The sequence below is a fragment of the Physeter macrocephalus genome, chromosome 14 (genome assembly GCF_002837175.3).
Source record: "Physeter macrocephalus isolate SW-GA chromosome 14, ASM283717v5, whole genome shotgun sequence".
NCBI lineage: Eukaryota > Metazoa > Chordata > Mammalia > Artiodactyla > Physeteridae > Physeter > Physeter macrocephalus.
The window spans coordinates 131331305-131352860 of NC_041227.1; the positions used below are offsets into that span (position 1 = coordinate 131331305).

The following is a 21556-nucleotide window of genomic DNA, read 5'->3' on the forward strand; positions in this document are numbered from 1 at the left end:
CTAGAGCCCGTGCTCCGCAACAAGAGAAGCCACCGCAGTGAGAAGCCCATGCGACAAAGAGTAGCCCCCGCTCGCCGCAACTAGAGAAAGTCTGCGGGTAGCAACGAAGACCCAACGCAGCCAAACATAAATGAATAAATAAATTTATAAAAAATAAAAAATAAATAAAGTAACTTTCCCAAGAGTAGAGATTCAAACCCGAGTGTCCACCACTCTCGCCCCAGACAGGGACCCGAGACCACTGACGCCTGCGTGGGCCCTTGAAACAGCTCGCTAGTCCAGCGCCACAGCCAGAAGATGCGACCTGCCGGCCAGTGGCGACCTCTGGGTTGGGGGAAGACGGTAAAGAAGGACTCTTGCAATTGCCCGAGGATTACAGAGGTCCACAAGGTCAAAGTCAGTCATTAACAATTAACAGCAATACCCAGATGGCCCTGATCAACACCCAAGGGGCCAGCAGGGCACCCGCTCTCTCTGCGCAAGCCTCTCCAGGGGCACAGCCCTGGTGGCCCCAGTGGACAGGCGCTCAGCACGCAGGCCAACGAACGCGAGCAGGGCCCCAAGTTCAAGGCGAGCCCCCTGCCCAGCTGAGGAGGGTCACTCGCCCAGACTCTGCTCTCGTGTGGGGCGTGTGTGGGGTTATCCATTAGATCCGAGTGAGGCTGCCTGGGTTTTACTACTTCACCTGTAAACCAAAGGAATGTGTTGTTTTTAGCTGTGAGGTCAACTTTGTCCTTGATCCGGCCCACGAGGCTGTCCATCTCCCGGAGAGCTGCGCTGTACGGCCTTCGACCCCCGGGTTCTGCTGACAGCAGGTTCCTGGACAAGGGCACATGCATGTGGGCCAGGCCCATGTAGAGCAGGAAGGGTCTTCCGCTGGCACTGAAACGAGAGAGCCGGAGGTGACTCTCCAGAAGGGTCCCGTGGCCTCAGAGAAATGCCCAGAACCCCTTCCACCCTGTGTGCTCAGGAAGTACGCATCCGTCTACAGCCTGCAAAGGCAATGGGGAGATAAAGCTAGTTAAAGACTGAGAGTAACTGTAATACTCGCTTCTGCCCGTTAACATTTACCGAGAGCTTATTAACCAGGACTCGTGCTGCCTGAATTCATCCTCATAGGACCCCCCAAGTTCCCTTCTCCGGCTGAAGCGTCAGAGGCTCGGGGAAACTGAGAGACTCACCCACGGTTAGTAAGCGACTAAGTCTGGGTTTAAACTAAGGTCTGGCTGAGAGCAGAGCCCTGGCTCTCAGCAGCTTCCTTCTAACGTCCAGCGCAGACACATTTTTAAGTTTCAGCTGCTCTCTCGCAGCATCCAGGCCATCGTTTCCACTCCCAGCCTTGGCTCTTGCTAGGAGATGAACGGACGACTGAAACGGACCACAGGGAGTTCCAAGGCCATAGCTGGGAACGTCTAGATCAAGGTCCTGGTCGAGGCCAGGCTCCCGGCTGCCCTACCCTGATCCTGCAGGCTCCCCTGGGGCGCCTCTGCCTCCTGCCTGCTCCCCGCCCGCATTCCCAGGCCAGGGGCGGGGTCAAGGGCGGTAGCAGGGACCCTCGGGGAGCCCCTTCCCACAACCCACCCCGTGGGGGGTCTTTCAGAGGACACAGGGAGGGCAAGGGGGGCACTTCAGGCGAGTCCATAGGGTGGCGACCGAAGCGCGGCTCTTTTACACCAGGCCACCTGGACACTCGACTTTCAAACTGGCCGGAGCGTTCCTGGCAGCCCCTATTCACACCACCCCGCACCAAGCTCTCTGAGTCCCCCAGCCTCAGCTCTGCACCAAACCCCGCCCTGGCGACGCCCCTGCGTCCCAAATCCCAGCGTCCCCCGGTTGGGACTGTACTGCACTCAGCTCTCTTCGAAGGACAGGAGACGCACGTCCCAGACGGGGGCCTCTCCTTCCCCATTCTAATCAACAACTTCTCTGCAACATTTCACGAGCTGTATTGTCCACGTCCACAAGTCATGAGTGGCTATTCTGATTTCAATCCACGAAAATGAAATAAAGCTAAGAATTCGGTGTCTCACATGCCATACCATGGATGAGGCTTGGAGACATGATACTCAGTGAAATGAGCCAGTCACCGAAGGACAAATATGGAGGGGTTCCCCTTATAGGACGTACCTGGAGGGGTCTGCTTCCTACAGACAGAAAGTAGAGCCGTGGAGGCCAGGGGCCGCAGGGAAGGGAAAACGGGGAGCTGGTGTTTAACAGGTACAGAGTTTCAGTCTGGGAAGATGAAAAAGCTCTAGAGATGGATAGCGGGGATGGTTGCAGAACACTATGAATGTACTTAAAACCACAGAACCGTACACTTAAAAAGGTAAATTTAAAAAATAGGGAGGGCGGGTGGGAGGGAGGGAGGGAGACGCAAGAGGGAAGAGATACGGGGACATAGGTATATGTATAGCTGATTCACTTTGTTATACAGCAGAAACTAACACACCATCGTAAAGCAATTAGACTCCAATAAAGATGTTAAAAAAATTTTTTTAAATTGAAGTAGAGTTGATTTACAAAGCTGTGTTAGTTTCAGGTGTACAGAAAAATGATCCAGTTATACATATATATATTGAAAAGGAAAATTTTATGCTATGTATAGTTTACATCTATCTATCATCTATCGATCATCGATCTGTTATCTCTCTCTCTCTCTCTCTCTCTCTCTCTCTATGTCTATCTCCTTCTCTATCCGTCTATCTGGTGTCTCAGTTGCCTGAGCCACACTTCCAATGCTCAGGTCAGTGGCCACCATCCTGGACAGCACAGAGAGAACATGTTCTTCCTTGCAGAGAGCGCTATTGCATGGTGCTGATTTAGAGCGTCCGTTGCCTGATCTCCCAAAGATGATCGTGTACAGTTGTGTAGGCTGTGCACAATCTCAGCATGAGGACATCCTGCTGAGAGAGCGAATGGGAGTTCAACGCCAGCCCACAACCCACTGGCCGAGCTGGGCTCTCTGGCACAGGTCAGCACACACTCAGCGGGGACGCCTTGTCCTAATCTGCAGGTGGACACCACGTGGCAGCAGCATGCTGGATGGAGCTGGCTCAGATTTCGGGAATTTTGCAAGCCAGTTGTTAAACATGGCTGCCATTAAAAATTAAATGAAATCAACTTACCATTAAGTAAATGATATTAAAAACAAAGGTGGGGGATAAGGATAAACTGGGAGACTGGGGTTGACATAGCCACATGACTATATATAAACCAGATAACTAGGAAGGACCTGCTGTACAGCACAGGGAACTCTGCTCAATACTCTGTAAAAGAATCTATATGGGAAAAGAAGCTAAAAAAGAGTGGATATATGTATGTGTATAACTGATTCACTTTGCTGTACAACAGAAACTACCACAACATTGTAAAGCAACGGAAAAAAAAAAAACCCAAAGGTAATACGCTTGCACGATTTATCACATCCTAATTATTCTACCACACTTGACTGTCTTCTACGCCCTGGAGGTCGTTCCGCGGCCGCTGAGCCTGTGTGGTGAGAATACCGCGCGACGAGGCACTACGGCACATCTCTCCCAGCCCTACAGTCAGTGACGTCTCATCGGGACCTTGAACTCAGCCTCAGTGAGAGTGTTCACGCCACGGAAATGGGCAGATCAGAGCTTTTTTTCTGAGTGCTGGTTGTTAAACATTTACCGGCTCACAGCTACCTATGGGCCGGGGGCGTGGTCCCATCCCCCACCCCCTTTCCACCCCCAGCATTACCCTGCGAACTCCCACCCGTTATCAAAATCCTGTTAGCGCCCTGGGCTGTGAAGATGAGGGGAGACGGGCATTGGAGACCGGCATCCGAACCCCTGGAACTTTATTTCATGGCCGTGTGACCCTGGGCAACTCGCTTAACCTCTGTCGTCTCCACCGTGGGGACAGCGCTGCCTCCCTGACACAGCTGTGAGTATTCAGTGCCACAGTCAGCTTTTCATAAGTGGTACCCTTTGATTAATAAGTATGAATAATAGGAGGCTGCAGTAGTAAGCACCCATGGTACCCAGGGGGGTGCCTCTCTCCCTGTATCCTGACACCGTGCTAGAACTCATAAAGACGGCACGTGGCAGAAACCACACAAACCAGCTCCCTGGGGGCGTCTATCCCCTGAACCACCCTGTGCTGAAGGGCAAATACAGAGTGGGGGATGGGCAGTTCTCTGGGGGCCTGGTGGTTAGGGTTCTGGGCTTTCGCCTCCGTGGCCCGGGTTCAATCCCTGGTTGGGGAACTGAGATTCCACAAGCCACGTGGCCCGGCCAAAACAAAAAGTGGAGGAGACTTTGTGCTTTAAAAAAAAAAAAAAGGCCAGTTATAAGGCAGTATGATTTCATTTTTGTTTAAATAGAGATATATGCGTGTGCGTGCGTGTGTGTGCGTGTGTGTGCGTGTGTGTTTATTCACCAGCACAGAAGGAGGCTAGAAGAACGTGTTCAGATTTAACAAAAGGGGTTAAGATATCAGAGGAATTAGGACGCTGGAGGGGACATTCCAGCAGAGGAAGGGTGGGGCGTGGTGTGGAGATGCACGAAGATTGAGACCTGGGGAAGCCAAGTCTGGAGAAAATCTCCGGATCTGAAATAGAAAATGGCAAGTGAGGGATGCCCACCTCTCAGGAAATGACCCCTGTGGGCTCCTGGCAGGAGAGCCGGGCCGGAAGGGGGCGACCCCCGGGGCTGACCGGTCCAGGAGTCTCTCTGGAACGCATCGCCTCAATAGCCACTTGCCCCTGCCCCGCCCCAAATCTCACCGTCACCCTCTGGGCCTCAGCGTTACACAGAACCTTCTGGAACCCAGACTGGACCTGACAGTTCCCGGTTCAGAAGCCCACCGGGGCTCCATGCGCCTGCGGGCAGTGCAAAGCCCGTAGCCCGGCATCCGCGGCCTTCCCACGCCGGGGCCACCTCACGTCCTCCTGCGCCTATTCACTGCTCTCCTGGCAGGACCCTGCCTGGCACCTCGCCTGCAAACACTTAATCCATTAACCCATTAAGGCCCCACTCCAAAGCCATCAAGACCCCTCTCTGCGCCCCGCTCATAGGTGGCTTCCTCTTCCCTGGCCCGTTGCCCCTGCCTTAGAGAACTGACCAGTATTGATAACGCAGCCTACGCGAAAGCCAGCCTTTGAACATTACCCGTTTCCCCACTAGCCTGGGAGACGCTCGAAAGCCGAAACAGATCTAATCCACACGTGTATTCCCAACACAACACCGGCACACGTTTGGGGCCAGATCAAGCAACTCACTCTTCATTCGCTCATTCAATGAATACTTATTAAGCGCTAACCAAGCCCCAGGCACTGCGGAGAGAGCTACAAACACAGAAGCAGGATTTCCACCTTCTTGGAGCTTCACATCCAATTGGAAACAGCAGAGGGAAAGATGCAACTAAGAAATGAATCGGATCATTATTACCAATGTATGGTAGTAAGGATGATGGAGGAGAAACACCGGGTGCTGTGGAAGAGCGTAACAGGGGACCCAAGTGGGCGGGGGGGAGGGGGAGAGGGGAGACATCTCTGAGGCAGTGCGGCCCGAAGGATGGGGGGCTCCAGGGGGACGGCCGTCCCCCTGGCCAGCGGTGCGTGCAATCACTCATGTCCTCACCCGTTATTCATCGGAACAGCCAAACAGGAGAAAGAAGAGAAGGGGTCAGGAGGACAGAGTGATCTTCAGGCTGAAGCGGAGCCCTTGGTGTGGGTCCCGGGCGCCAGCCCAGGAAGGCTGGGGCTTCTCTGTCCTCTGTGCCTCTCTAGGACCTAGTTCTAAGTGCGGAATTCCCTGGAATGTGGACCATACCCTCTGATTTCAAACATCCTCAACTACACCTCACACCTACCCCGATACGCTCAGCCCATCAAGCCCTGTATTCCCAGCTCAGGTTCAATGCACCGTCCTAGACCCTGAAGGGAGCAGAGGACCAGCCAGCTCCACGACCTAGAAGCCCAGACGCCCAGGCCATCCGCTACCTCCTTTCTTTTTCTTTTTTTTTTTTTTTTTTTTTTTTTTTTTTTGCCAGTTCGGAGCCTTGCCTGCTGTTTAAAACACTCGAATCAAGAATTAGCTTTCAGGAGAAAGACAAATAACACGTGATACCGCTTGTATATGGAATCTAAAATATGGCACAAGTGAACCTGTCTATGAAACAGAAACAGACTCACAGACGTAGAGAACAGACTTGTGGTTGCCGAGGGGGAGGGGAGGTGGGGGAGGGATGGAGTGGGGGGGTTGGGGTCAGCAGATGCAAACTATTATATACAGGATGCAGAAACAACAAGGTCCTATTGTAGACCACAGGGAACTACATTCAGTATCCTGGGATAAACCATAATGGAAAAGAACATGAAAAAGAATATATATATATGTATAACTGAATCACTTTGCTGTACAGCAGAAATTAACACACCATGGTAAATCAACTGTATTTCAATAAAAAAATATTTAAAAAATAATGTAAAGTGTAGAACATCTTTCCTTTTGGAAAAATAAAAGAATATATATATATGTATAACTGAATCACTTTGCTGTACAGCAGAAACTAACACAACCATTGTAAATCAACTATACTTCAATTAAAAATATATTTTTTTTTAAGAATTAGCCTTCAGCATCACTGCTAGGTTAGGGGTCTGAATTCAAGTGAAGCCCCAAGGAAAAACGTTCAAAGAAGACCCCCTTGAAGAGCAGGGGCAGGAAACCCACACTCCAGGGACCCCCAGTAGTTTTGACAAACAAGTCAAGGTGGCGTAAGGGGTCATGGCGGAGAAAACAGCACAGATCTGGGGGCTTTTCTGCTGACACTTCAAAAATCATGGATGAATTGGCAAGTCAAATCCTAAAGAAATCAGCATGCCTGAGGATTATTTTCTGCCGAGCAAAAAGCCAACAGGATTCATGTGACTTTTCACTTAATAACTAATTAATAAATTAGCAAACTCTTCCCCTCTTTCAAAGAGTTTGTTCGCTGATTTGTTTGTCTTTCAACTGGTTAATTAAGTGGTAGATGAACAGCACCAGGTCCTCTTCAGAGTTAATCAGTCCCCAGCTGGCTGCTACCCGCTACCGTCCCCTGAGAACACTGTGCTTTCATTGCAAAAGCAGGGGTAGACCTCCCTCACCAGCCACAGACCGTCCACCTGTCATAGGGCACCGGGGCCCAAAGCCATCCAGGGAGCATACACATGCTCAAACCCCCAGGTGGGAGAAGGGGCTTTGAGCTTTTCACATCAACCATCTGAAAAAACAAAAATGAACAAACCAACATGACAGTGTTTCTCAGAAAGCCCTGAAAAACTGGTCCGCTGCAATCTCCGAAGCCCTAAGGGGCTGCTTTCAGAATGTGGGCCTTTAGCAGGTCGTGTGATCAAGCAGAAACGGATCTACTACATGGCTATACCTCCGCCCTCCCAGCTGCCCTTCTCGCTAGAAGAGTCCAGCGTGGCGGAGCAAGGGGCTGGGGGAATCCTTGCACATTCAAGGAAACGGTGAGGTCAGTCAGCCCAAGGTGGAGCCTGTTTTTAATTCTGTGCAAGTAGACAGCTGTGCAGCACACGTGTTCCTTCCCACTTAGGCAAAAGGCAAAGGCCGTGGAAAATACCAAAGGACCTGTTGGAAATTGTTCCCCGGCCCTTGAAGAGTTTGCAGTCTTGGGACCTCCCTGGCAGTGCAGTGGTTAAGACTCCGCGCTCCCAACACACGGGTTCGATCCCTGGTTGGGGAACTAGGACCCCCGCGTGCCGCATGGTGCGGCCTAAATAAAAGAGAGAGAGTTTGCAATCTTGGGAGAAAGATGCACCAGTGCACATGAGAGAGGCAGCGGGTGGGGTGGCCGTGTGTGTGCACGTGTGTGTGTCTGGGCTTGCACCCCGCCACCTATGTACATGCACCCCAAGGTCAGTGTATGTCATCTGGGAGCTGACCGTGGTCTCGCACAATCTACTCTCTGGGCTGATCTCTGATCTGACAGAGGCTGTAAACAAGCAGCTCTCACACAGAGACAGCTTGCTAGAGACCCACTGTGGTATGGCTCTGGGGTTTCTGCTTTTTGTTGTTTTCAATTAGTGGTTGCTAACGGTTAGAGGTCAGGAGATTCGCCAAGGGCCAGGTAGCCTGTCTTTCTTGAGAAATGGAAAGGCCTGACAAGCCAGGCCCCCGTTCCCACAAAGCAGCAGCAGGCGGCCTTAGACGGGACAGGTGCTCCAAATTCCCCGCAGGCCCCACCACTCCTTACTGCCTCAGTCAGCCCGCTTCCCGCTTCAGGTTACCTGGGCCCTGCAGATGCGGGACCCCTGTGTGTTATACTGAATACCGGCCCCCGAGGATACTCAGGGTCTAATCCCTGGAATCTCTGAGCGTCCCCAAAGCGGACGTTGTAGACGCAATTCAGTTGAGGATCTGGAGATAGGGGGATTATCTTGGATCGTCCCAGTAGACCCTAAACGTAATCACAAGTGTCCTTCTAAGAAGGAGGCAGGGGGAGATTTGACTACAGAAGAGGACACGGCAAGCGAACCACAGCAGTGGAGATTCAAATGATGGGGCCAGGCGCTCCCTGGCGGTCCAGTGGTTGGGACTCCACGCTTCCACTACCCAGGGTCCGGGTTCCATCCCTGGTCGGGGAACTAAGATCCCGCAAGCCCAGCGGTGCCGCCAAAAAAAAAAAAAAAGGAATGATGTAGCCACAGCCAAGGAATGCCAACAGCCGCCAGGAGCTGGGAGAGACAAGAAACGAACCTCCCTGGAGCCTCGAGAAGGAAGCGGCCCTGCTGATAAGCTTGATTTTAGCCCCGTGAGACGCATCTCAGGCTCCAGCCTCCAGGTCTGCGGGGGGTACATTGCTATCGTTTCAGCCAATAGGTTGGTGGTCAGTTTGTAACAGCAGCAGTGAGAAACGAACACAGCCTGTCAACTAGTGAACTCAACAAACACCTTGAACGCCCAGAAGACAGCGGATGGACCCTGCCCCCAGGGAGGTGATACGCTAGCAGGAGAGGACACGTGACAACGAAGGTAGAGTGTGGTCTGAGCAGGGACCCTGGGAACGTACCCGAGGCACTCGTAACCCAGGCCTGGAGGCCCCAGGACAGACTGTTTTCTAGCTTTATTTCCAGGAGACGTGCACGCATATGCATCTTTGTCAGGCAACGGAACTCCGCCACGGTTTGAGCCGTGCTGGGGCCAGGGGTCACGGGGAGGGGGGAGTGGGGGCCAACCCCGGGGGGCTCACCTCGCCCACTGGATGAACTGGGTAGCCTTCTCGGCATACTTCTGCGCGAGGCCGCTCAAGTTCACGGGCTGCTCCACGATGTTGAGGTTTTCATAGAGAGGAAGGGCCACGTCAGAGTAACAGTCCTTCTCAAGGTTCCTGTGTGGAATCACAGGTGGGAGAGCGTTCATTCCCACGCCCTAAGCAGGCATGGAGTCAAACAAAACGCTTTAATGCAGTGATGCTCAAAAATACAGAACGCTTAATAGCCTGGCCTCAAATGATTTTTCCAGTCTGCCATTTCCTCCAAGTGCAAAACCAATATAACACCTTCTTCTATTCCCTTTGAATAGACGTGTATGCTCCTTGGACAAGCCTGGCCATTCTGTAAAGCTCACGACTTTTTTGAGCTAGGCATATGATTATACCCATTTTGCTGGCAGAGAAACTGAGGTTAAACAAAGTACGTTACACAGCAGAGTCCCAGAGGCAATCAGTAGCCCTGGTTTCTTCCACCGGCCCCCTCAAATCATGACTTCCGTCCATGGGGTACCACGCTTGGTATTTTCCCAAGTCAACAATCAGGACTCTGTGTGACAAGACGTCTGACAAGAGGACAGATGGCTAGGAACAACTTTGGAATTTCAAACCATGTTTGGAGAATTTGGAGAAACTTTAGCAATTGGAAAAAGTGGGGGTCAAACCTATCGTATCTCCTGGAGAAAAACAAACTCAGCCCTTGGTCTTACAGATGGAAATGAATCTGCCATACAAATGGCCCAGCAGAGCAGCTGAATCATGACCCCGGCTGTGATCCTGGGTGAGTTACCTCAGCTTGACTTTCCTTATGGAAAGTGCGGGGCTGCCGGGGCCCCTTACGGGGATAAGGAACGGTTAACCTTCGCACGACTCAGCATACTAGGAATGCAATAAAAACTCAACCCTCTGTCCTGGGGGCCACAGAGAACCGGAAGAGCAGCTGAGAACAATGGAGAGAAAAGGGTGGTCACGGGGGGCCTCTTGGGTAGGGAAACTGTCCTCCTGCTGCAGGGAAGAACTGGGGAAGAAATGAAAGCCCCCGTCACACGTCTATGTGCACACAGACTTGTGCCGGAAGCTTAAGAGACAAGGTCAGACTGGGGTAATCACCAAGGACCACAATTTTTAAAAAAGAGGAAAAGAGCGCTGTCCCGGGTGTCCCAACGCTAACCTCACCATTCGTGTCCAATCTTCCAGCTTTGGATGATCCTGTGGCTGCTCTATCATCCCTAGCCTGCTCCCCCTTTTCCTCCTTCAGCCAACACTTTTCTTCTATTTGATCCAACACAGATGGAGAAGGGGCCAGGCGGCTGTGGTCGTCGCACGGGACGGCAGGGCTGCCACGGGTGTGAGCCCCAGGGGCCCGGCGGTGACAAGAGCAGAGCGGCAGATCCTCACATGGTGGCGTCTCTCCTCCTGCATCTCCTGGGCATCTCGTGAAAAGGCAGACGGCTGGGAGGGGTCTGGACACCTGCATTTCTAGCAAGCGTCTGGATGATGCCTGCGCTGCTGGTCCAGCGACCACCCTCGGAGGGGTCAGGAGAGAGGGGACCTGGGCTCTAGACTCAGAGACCCAGACGGGACTCCCCATCCTTCCCTCTCATGACGCCACTGTGACCTGGGCCACCGGGCAAGCTTCCTTCCCTGGACTGTCAGGAGAAACACCTGCCTCCCTCAGTGGTCCGGTGGATCACGGATAAGCACGCAGAGTGCTTAGAATGTAACAATTTCTCAACAAATGGCCATTATTATACTAACTATTATGTTATTAATAAGCCACCTGAGACACGCTTTCCCCGGGCGGCTCAAGACACCTGCAACGTTATAAACAACCACAGTACACCGTCTGAACGGCAGAGCACCTGGTTTGGGCTGCTTTATTACCTGAATAAGGTTTATTACCTTTTTCTGATAATAAATGTACTGCATGCTCATTACAGAATATTTGGAAAATACGAGAGAGGAAAAAAATGAAGACTCCTTAACGCCACAACCAGAGTGAGTGGACCATGGCTACCATCTTGGCGTATTTCCTTTAGGGCTATTAAAGGCATGAGTACAGAGGTAGCTCAGGTCACAGTGTTGGTGATTTGTTTCCTGCGTTTTTCACTTACTATTTCCATCGTGAGCATTTTCCCATTGCACTGAATACGTTTTTAAAACATCCTGTCGAGTGTCTGCACCGCATTCCAATGTCGAAACGCTGGCGTATTTCAGGGCGGGGGTGGGGCTTATAGGGAGCCCCGTGGACTTCTTCTCTCTCTATCTCCCTCCTTCTGTCCAGTGTCAGGGCCAGGTGAGTGGTCCAGGAGCAAAGCCAGCAGGCAGAGGAGGGAGGCCACCTGCGTGAGACCCTGGGTCGCACCAGCCTCTCCCCAGCTGAGCTAAACAGTCCAAGGAACCTGGAAAATGCCAATTAAAAAAATGTTGTTCACCTCATCTTCACGAAAAGTGTTCTTGGACTCCATGCAAATAATGCACTTAAATTTTCTGCACTAAAGGTACTCGATCTCTTTTTTTTTTTTTTTTGGCTGCGTTGGGTCTTCGTGGCTGCGCGCGGGCTTTCTCTAGTTGCGGCGAGCGGGGGCTGCTCTTCGCTGTGGTGCGTGGGCTTCTCACTGCGGTGGCTTCTCTTGTTGCGGAGCACGCCTCTAGGAGCGCGGGCTTCAGTAGTTGCAGCATGCGGGCTCAGCAGATGCGACACGAGGGCCCTAGAGCACAGGGGCTTCAGTAGTTGTGGTGCACGGGCTTAGCTGCTCCGCGGCGTGTGGGATCTTCCCAGACCAGGACTCGAACCCGTGTCCCCTGCACTGGCAGGCGGATTCGTAACCACTGCGCCACCGGGGAAGCCCCAGGTACTCGGTCCCTTTTCGCTCTTGTAACTGTTCCCCGTGGGCCTCTCTCATTTCCTTCTGATGGACCACACCCCCAGGACTTCACCTTGCTCTGGAGCCCAGAGCCGATGCCTTGGTTAGGATTACCTTGACGGTCTACCGCCCCGTGGACATGCCGGGCAAGGTGGGTGGTTGTAGCCGGGGGTATCAGTGCAGCCCATGTCATGGCTGTACGGGATTCCAAAGTAGTAATCAAACCCTGGAAGAGAAGGAACGGGTTAGGCTATGAGCCGGCATTCTTACACCCAGGACAGAAATTTAATTTTCCATGATTTAATTCTGCAGTGTTAGGGAGTATGTAATTAAAAGAGGATTTGATTAATATCGCTTTGTAGTATGCAAAGAAAACACTTTGTTGGGTTCTGGCTGCAAGACTAGATTTGCAAAACATCTTGTGATTAGCATTAACCCTGCGTGGAAGGAAGTGGGGAGAATTCTTGAACACCCCCTGTTCCCAGTGCGGTGACGGACACCGCTGGGAAATATCTGGTGAAAATCTACTACCTGCGTGACACTCGGAGGGATAAAAGAATATATCCTGCCCTCCAGAGGGGGAGGATAAGAAGGAGAGATTTAGCTCGAAGACATGGATTATCAGCAAAGCCCACAAGAGGGGTCAGAGGATGAAGTTAGCCGTGGGTGCCGGGGGTGGGATGTGGTTGGGACAGGAATCTCAAAATGCTTCTCAGAAGAGGTGGCATCTCAGCTGCACGCAGAGGGCTGGCAGGCTCGGGCTTGAGAGGGTGGACGGGTATTGGAGGGGGGATGTGAGGGTCAAACTGAGACCTGAAAACCCTGTGTTGACTCTTTTCTGAGACCCTCCCATATCCCATCTCTTCTCCAGCACAAGCTTCAGTGTGAAGTTTCCCACAGAATTCCCTACTCCCCCCGAGCCCCTGCTTCAGTGAACCCATCAAACAACTTTTACTCCTTACCACGCGGGGCCTCACGGGGTCAAGTGTTCCCAGACACGTGGAGGACTGGGTCGAGGAGAACGCTGATGGCCTCACGATGGGGGAGCCCGAAGGGTAGACAGGCACCAAAGAGGGGGGCCAGGAAAGGTGCCGGGCAAGAGGGATGTGCAAACAGAGGCAACCCTGGCACCTCCAACCCACCCAAGTGACCCTGTGAACGAAGGGGTCCTGACTCAGGAGAGATGTCCCTCGGGGACAGGATGGCTTAAGCATTCAGAGAGTCCTGTGACACAGAGACCTTTATTTTCTGTTTCCCAGGTGACCAATCCTCCGAAGAATTCTTACCACGGAAGTTGGGGTGATAAGAGCCATGGTGCCCAAGATGCCACTTGCCTGGAGGAAAACGAGAGAGAGAGAGAGTTTGAGAGGAATCCCCATGGGGCCTCCCAGCCCCGCGGCGGAGCTGATCACACACTCGGGTCTCCATCAGCTTTGCCCTTTCCTGAGGACAAGCAAAGAGAGGCTCACATGCTGTGTGACAGCCAAGCCTCGTTCTCTGGGACCGAGAGGGAGTCCCCAGGGAGACAGAAAGCAAAGCAAGGATGACTCACGACCCAGGCAGGAAAGCGTGCGGGGGAGGGCAAGACAAGCCATTACCGGGAGCCCACAAGCGAGCGGGCTGAGCTTCTGCCCCCCACGGAGGGTGCAGTGCCCACGGCAAGCCCCCCCACCCCGCCCAGGGCCCACCACACCTTCCGCCCGGCCCTCCTGCCCGCGGCCCTGCAAAGGACCCAAGGAGCAGGTGCCCGGCCCGGGCGGTCCCAGAGATGCGTTCCCGCCTGGTTCGCCCTCCTCCTCTGCAGAAGCGGAGCGGGGGGCCGCCTCCCCGCGGGCGCCCGAGCGAGCGCCGGCCAGCAGTGAGGAAGCCCAGCCGCACTCCTCGCTCCGTCAACGCGCTCGCGGGGGGGACGCGAGGCGAGGCTGGAACTCGCCGACCTCTGCTCCCTGGGTACAGATCGCAGGGAAATCAGCCGCGAGGCAAGGGGATGGGTCAAAAACGCGCTGCAAAGCCCGAGACGGCGGCAGCGTGAAACGACACCGAGGACGGAAGTCAGCAACCAACCGCAGGGCTCTGACTCGGTGACTTATCTCGCGTGGCCTCGGCGCAACGCTGCCGAACCAGCTTTTCCAGACAAATGCCTGCGGCCAAACCGAACCACGGTGGGTCGGGGTGAAGGGCACATGGGGGTCTAGGAGTCCCTCCTTGCAACCGGTCTGTAGCTTTGAAAACAAGGGTAATAAAAAGTGGAGGGAAGTGGACTAAGCGTTACGTGGAATGCTTAGATTCAGCGTGACGGGGAAATATAAAATTCTCGTACAATTTTAAAATTGCTTCTAAAAGCATAACAGACGTGTCAAATTATATCGCCAGGAAATAGAAGATAATAGGAGGAGGAGAAAAGCAGGGCCGAGTGATAACATGGACAACGAGGGACGAACACATTAACAGGCAGCAAGATGAGAAGCAAACAGTGAGTGGTGTCAACGGGCTCGGTACCCCTTCAGCAGGTGCTTCATTTTCCCTGAAAGCGCGCTTCTAGGAAATTCACCACCTCAACAAGGAGACACGCTTCAGGATCCTCTCCCAGAAAAGCAAAAGGTGTAAGGAGTGGCGAACAGTCGATCTGTAATCAGTTGCCTTCTTGGGATTTAAAGGCGTGAAGAAGGAGGGGCAAGTGAGATAGAACCCAGCTCGAGAAGAATCCAGCGCCCCTGATGCTGCATGAAGTGTTAGGGTCAGAGAGCCCAGGGACCAAAGCCCTCCCGACCGCCGGGCTGGGGGTCTTACGTGGATGCAGGGACAGGGCGGGTGAGGATACGCTCAGCCCATGGTGAGAGCTTCAGAATAGTTCGCACCTCCGGGTATGGAGAGAAAGGGGTGAAAAGGAGAGCCGGTTGGGCCCTTAATGGTCTCGTCCTCCCAGGACAGTGATCTGCAGTCTGATCTGAAAAGTATGTCAGGCTCCTTGACCCAGAGGAGGAGCCAGGCCGACACACCAGAAATGCCAGCTTCCTGCAGGTTAACGGGGAGCCCGGGGCCCCGAGGACACCCCCACAGGGACCCTCGCTGCCGCTTCACGTGGTGGAGGGAGGAGAGGACCCCGCCGGACCCAGCTCTTGGAGAGCCAGGATCCTAAACAGGCAGCCTGAGGACGCCCTCAGGATGCTGGGCTGTCTTGGCCTCGGCAGGGGGGACCAGGGGACACTAGTTCCATACGTAGTTTAGTCCCCTGGTGGGTCGTTTCAGTTGCTTAGAGCTGAAAGCATTCCCAACTTCTCCAGCAAGAAGCGAGCAGAAAAGCGGACACGAGCAGGGGTGGCGGCAGCGCACGGCAGCTCTGCAGACACCAAGCAGCCACCACGGTAAGTGCGGGGAGGACGGGGTCCAGGCGGTGGAGGCCACGTTACCGATCAACGCGGTGACGTAGCCAGCCCGCCGCAGCACTTCGGCCAAGGTGGTCTCGTTGAGCGGAAGGCCCCCCACAGAGGAGACTGCGAAGTTGCGAGGGACTCCGTTGCGGAGGCCGAGCCGGCCGGTGAGCAGGGCGGCCCGCGACGGCGAGCAGGTCGACGCAGCCGCGTGGAAATCCACAAACCTGCGCGGAAAGGAAAAGTGACGGGGTCTGCCCGGCCACAGGCAGCCAAGGCAGGAGAAAGGCAATTCCTGGGGCCTCGGTGCCTGGGACTCCAGGGCTGGGAACAAGCTCCAGGATCACCCAGTCGTGGGACAGGTAAAGAAAACGAAGCCCAGAGACGCGTTACGCGACGAATCCAAGGTCACACGGCTAATTCAAATGGATTTAATCCAACATCCTGAACGGATCCCCTTTATTTGCAGATTCCACATTTTACATTCACCTACTCACTTAATGTATCTGTAACCCCAAAAATCAATACTCGTGGCTCTCAAGGGACAGTTCATGGATATACGCAGACCTGTGAAAATCTGCACATTTCCAGCTGAGGTTGGACAAGGTGACCTTCTTGTTTGGGCTCTCGCAGATTCAGTGTTCACGGGGTCTTTACAGAACGTCACCACTGCGGATACAAGAACTGACTACCTGTTACTCCCTACTGTAAGCCCAGGCCTTTTTCGGACACCATGGGGAAACAGAGGAGTCTAGCCATTTTCTTACCCTCAAGGAACGTGAGTAAATTGAATGTCACTAACGAAGGGGCAACCTGACGTCATGTGTCTCCTGATGGGATGCACTACGAATTCATAACACCAAGGATTCCTACCCAAAACGTTTAACCTGAATCTAGTCAGACCCCTGGACCTAATTTCCACATTACAGGGAAAAAAAAGCTAATGCGAGACCAAATTAAATGACCCCACAAGAGAAGACTTTACCAAACCATTCTCTAGACGTTCGATAGGACAACCAGTCCCATCTCTTCAAATAGTCAACATCTGAGGGAACGATGGGATGGACGGGGCGATATTCTGCATAAGGAAAGACTAAAGAGACAGAACCAAGCGCAATACATGAATCTTACTGGATCCCAGTTCCAAAGAGCCGGCAACACATCTGAGGGCTAATTAGGGAGGGAAATTTAACATGAACTGGATATAAGATGATATTAGGGGATTATCGCTTATTTTCAGGATTATGGCCACGCGGCAGAATGTTTCTGTTCTTTTTCTTCTGGTTTTAGGGAGATATAATTGACACATAACCTTGTACTAGTTTCAGGGGTACAACATCATAATTTGATATAAGTGCCTATTCTGAAATGATCACCACAGTAAAGTTTAGTTAACATCTGTCACCTCCCATAGTCACAAACTTTTTTCCTGTGTCGAGAACTTTTAAGGTCTCCTCTCTTGGCGACTTTCAAACACACAGGACAGCATTGTCGACGCCCGTCCCCACGCTGTGCACTACGTCTCATGACTTACACCCAGCAGTCGTCACCACCTTCACCCATTCTCCCCCGCCTCCGGAATCACCCTCCACCCTGATGCAAACGTCCTTCCACAGTGGGCACCGGATCACACCAGTCTCTTACTGGAAAACACAATCTCTCTCTGCCTGCTTCTCGGGGCTCAGCCGCTGGCCCCCTCCTGCCCTGAGCCGCCTCCGCACATCCGCCCGACCCCCCACTTACTCCTGTCGGCTGTGCCTTTGCCTGTGCTCTTCCCCCACTCCCCAAGCCCTCCCCGCTAGTGGCCCACCTTATCTTGACTGACCAGTCCCAGTTGTCTTCAAGACCCTGCTCGAAGACTCAGATGTTACCCCCCAGGGCATCCTCCCTGACTCTCCCCTCCCCCAACCAATCTGCACCTCCCCACTCCACGCGCGGAATCCAGGCCCCCTCTTCTCCATGTGATTATAGAGCCTTTGGCATCTCCTTTACAACACTGAGCTCTAATTCCTTGTTTTCCTGTTTGGGGCAGCTTCCAGTCGGCCACGAATCCCTCAACAGGCCTCCCGGTGACAGGCGGGGTCTGAGGTCCCCCCGCCCTTGGCGCTGCGAGCGCTCTGACCCCCAGAAGGATGATGTGAAGGTGACACTGCACCAGTTTCTGGGCTCAGCCCGTACGAGACTGGGAGCTTCCACCTCCTCCCTCAAAACACCCTGTGAGCCGCTGGGTGAGAAATCGACTCCCCCAGCACTGCCCAGCCGGACAGGCCCCCTGTACGTGCTCCGGCCAATGACCCCAGCTGAGGCCACTGCGTCCAAACGTCCCACGTGTGAGCGAGGCCACCCTGGACCTCCCACCGCGGCCACCTGCCTGCTGAATTTCACCAGAGCCGCCTTGGTCAACACAACGTGGTAAAGAATCACCCAACCGAGAGACGCCTGAGTTCCCGACCCCTCGGCATCAGAAGACGTGATAAAGTGGTGGCTGTTCTGAGCTGCTGACTTGGGGGATGGTTTGCTCCTCAGCAGTTCACCACCAGAGCAGCATCTGTCTCCCACTGGACCATCCTCTCCGGACCATTCAGTCCTCAGCCCAGCACGAGGTGGGCACCACCCAGCGCAGGTGGAGAGGGTGATGCCGCCGTACTCTTTGCTCTTGTACAACATGGCGAGTCTCTGCTAAAGAGACCTGGGCCTCAGTCCCAGAGGATGGGTGAATTCACAGAGCAGTGACGCGCCCCGAGAGGTCCCAGCAATGCCCGCCTGAAAGCGCTGGCCCGGCCCTGAAGCCATGCTCTTCGGGCAGACGTGCGATGCCTCCATCTGACAGAATGAGGGCAGGGGAGCTAAGTGCTCCAGTGCTCATGCTGGGTCCGCAGGTGCTGGGCGAGGCCTCCCTCCAGCCTCGGGGAGCTCCAGGGCCCCCGACTCTGGCTTCACAGCCCTGCCAGCACTTCCTTCCTGTCCCTCCGTCCCCTGGGGCTGGAAGTGGAACGGGCAGCCTCCCTTCTGTCCATCGATTGCTGGTCCCCTGGGGAATTTCCCAGGCACCGGCTTCTCTCAAAGCATCCCCAACTGCCCACATACTGGGGCCTCCGGGAGTTCAATTCCTGGGGCAAAATCCAGGATTCTGGATGTTGCATGGAGCTGGCGACCGCTACCCTTGGAATCCCAAACTGAGCTCCACTTCAATGTTCCTACTTTTCTCCCAAGAAAACGTTCATTTGTACCCAGCCTCTTCTGTTCTTTTCCCCCCAAGATTGAAGCACAAACATCCTCCTAGATCACACTCCTAAATGTTCCTTATAGTAACGACTATTGGGGCTTCCCTGGTGGCGCAGTGGTTGGGAGTCCGCCTGCCAATGCAGGGGACACGGGTTCGAGCCCTGGTCCGGGAAGATCCCACATGCCGCGGAGCAACTAAGCCCGTGCGCCACAACCACTGAAGCCCATGCGCCGTACAGCCCGTGCTCCACAGCAACAGAAGCCACTGCAATGAGAAGCCCGCGCACTGCAATGAAGAGTAGCCCCCGCTCGCCTCAACTAGAGAAACCCAGCGCGCAGCAACAAAGACCCAACGCAGCCAAAAATAAATTAATTAAGATAATAATAATAATGACTATTACTATGACTAGATTACTACTACGTTACTACACACTCGGCAACTTTTATTACTCTCACAGCTAATGCTCATCAAGCTTCTAGAATCCAGGCACTTCTCCAAGTCATGAGCACCCACGGTCCCTGGACTCATTCTGGTTTGCAGGTGTAGTTCTGTATGGGTTGACCCAAGCTTGTTGGGTCACCTCTTTATCCACAACAGTGGGAGCAGCTGCACAATTTGTAGGGCCCAGTGCAAAATGAAAATGCAAAAGGGCCCTTGTTCAAAACCTACCAAGCATTTCAAGATGGCGACACCATGGTCCGGAGTTGAATAGTGCGCGACCCGCCCAGCTGTACGCGGCAGCCCTGCTCCCCATTTGCATTTCCTGCCCCCAATTCCTCCTCTCCCAATTTTCCACGGGGCAGCCAAAGTAATCTTAAAAACTGGTTATCAGCTAACATTATTCCCGGCTGGAAACCCACAAATAAGTTCTCATTGCAATTTAGGTAAATCCAAAGTCCCGGTCGTGGTCTACAGGCTCTCCAGCAGAGCATCTCAAGCAGGGAGCTGGAGCACACAGATACGGCCAAATATTGATAGCTAGCAGGTCTTCTGAGATCCAGTTCCTCCCAGCCCCGGGGGCGGCCAGGCGGGGCCCTGGGCAACTGGAGGCTCCTGGGCATCCGCGCCCTGCACAGTCCCAGGGAAGCGATCCCGTTCGAGCAGAGAACGGAGAGAGCCCTGCAGGTGGGGCGCCAGGCATCCTTCTTGGAGTCCCACGCTGGCCACCTCCAACCACCAGTAGCCTGGGTGGGGTTCCTTGCAACGGGGTGCAAAGATCCTGACAGCATGCGGAAAGGTGGGAACTCCCCGCCCCAGGGGACCTGGACCTGTGCCCCATCATATCCCTAGTCTCACCCCGGTTCCCCGCAGCAGCCACACCAGCCAGGGCGGCTCTTCCTAGATCACCCCGCGCCCGTCGCTGCCTCAGGCCCTTTTCACGTCCCCTCCGTCTGGAAGGCTCTGTTCTGGTCTCCGCGTGACGGGCCCCTTCTTTTCATCCGGGTCTCAGCTCTCATTTCACCTACTCAGGGAGGGCTCTCCTGACCTGACCACTGTCCACTGCATCACCGTTCTATTCTGTCTTGAGCCTTTACCCACTCGGACCTCACCCTGCTCATGGACTGGTCTCTTTGCTGCTGCCCGGCTGCCCCTCTAGAATGGAGTCCCCGAGAGCCTGGCCGTGTGTGCCCACTCCCACCACCGCACCCCCGGGGGCTGGTTCCCGGCCTCAGCAAGGCGGGTTCTCTGATTTGGGCAGCTAGAGCCCTGCACTCCACCAGTGAGATGGCTCTTGCTATCTGGGGGGACTAGGGCTTCCTCAGCCGGGCTCCCTGCGGGAACCAGACTCTGAGACGCTCCCAGCGGGCATTGATTCCCGCCCTCACCCATCCGTGCCTCTCAACAGATACACGCGCACATCACCGCTCAGCCCAAACCCTCACTCTGAGCTGCTGGTCTTACTTCCACCAGCCATACCTGGCGGGAGGACGACAGGGAGGGGACCACAGCCCTCTCCCTCAGAGGCTTACACTTTAGGAGAAGGGTCAAGACCTATGTGGGTGACCAGGCAAAATAAGATGAGCCCGGTCAGAGAGACACAGTGAGTGAGGTATGGGAGGTGGAGAGGCAGGAGGGAGAAAAGTGCGGGCAAACAGGCGTGGGTTCACCTCCGGCCCCGGATCCCTCTAGCGTGAGACAAGACAGGTAACTCCAGCCAGGTCTCGGTATCCTCATCTGCAAAGTGGGCACAACCGTACCAGCCTCACCAGGTTATCTGAGGGGTCTGATGGCATGATAGCATCGAGCCCTTCAGTGGCGCTCCGGGGTCAGAGTAGACTTTTTAATTCATCGTAGCCCGCGTGATCGTTACCATCACTAGCTAAACGGGGAGAAAAAGCGCATTTCAGGTGTGACAGGGGAGCAGTGCGCAAGGCGTAAACGATGGAATCCTAGGGGTGGTGGCACTTGGCTCCTGTCGGGACCCCTCGGGCATCCTATTCGCTCCGCAAGTCCGTGCATCACAGGTCACCCGGCCCCAACGTGCATCCTCCCTGCGAGAGCCCGCGTCCACCCCCTCCAGTCAACCTGGCATCACCTCCGAGTCCCTCTCTGCTGTCTCCCGACCTGAATCACTTCAGCGACCTCCCGAGAAGCCAGGTATGCTCTCTCCAGGGCAGGTTTGCCCACGGATGGGTCACGCCGGCCCCCGGCTCCCGGTCTTCAGTGACTCCCTTCGGCTTGGCCACTGTAACTCACCACGCAGAGGTCCAACCTCCCTCTCCAGCCCCTGAGCCACTGCTGCCTGCCTGCCTGCCTGCTATGGGTTGAACTGTGTCCTCCCCAAAAGAGAAGCTCAAATCCTAACCCCCATACCTGGGAAGGTGACCTATTTAGAAACAGGGTCA

At 54.2% G+C, this 21556-nt stretch overlaps 1 protein-coding gene across 4 annotated transcripts in view; it reads right to left on the reverse strand.

The window, feature by feature from the left end:
- The window catches only part of ARSG (arylsulfatase G), a 121469-nt gene that overhangs the window by 31097 nt on the left and 68816 nt on the right, over positions 1-21556 (reverse strand). For all 4 annotated transcript variants that reach the window (XM_055089934.1, XM_024130317.3, XM_055089935.1 and 1 more), the window contains exons 3-7: positions 15524-15711; positions 13400-13447; positions 12228-12339; positions 9229-9366; positions 686-882 (exon numbers count right to left, since the gene is read on the reverse strand). In XM_055089934.1, the coding sequence (XP_054945909.1) occupies positions 686-882; positions 9229-9366; positions 12228-12339; positions 13400-13447; positions 15524-15711 (683 nt within the window). The remainder of the gene's footprint in view (positions 1-685; positions 883-9228; positions 9367-12227; positions 12340-13399; positions 13448-15523; positions 15712-21556) is intronic.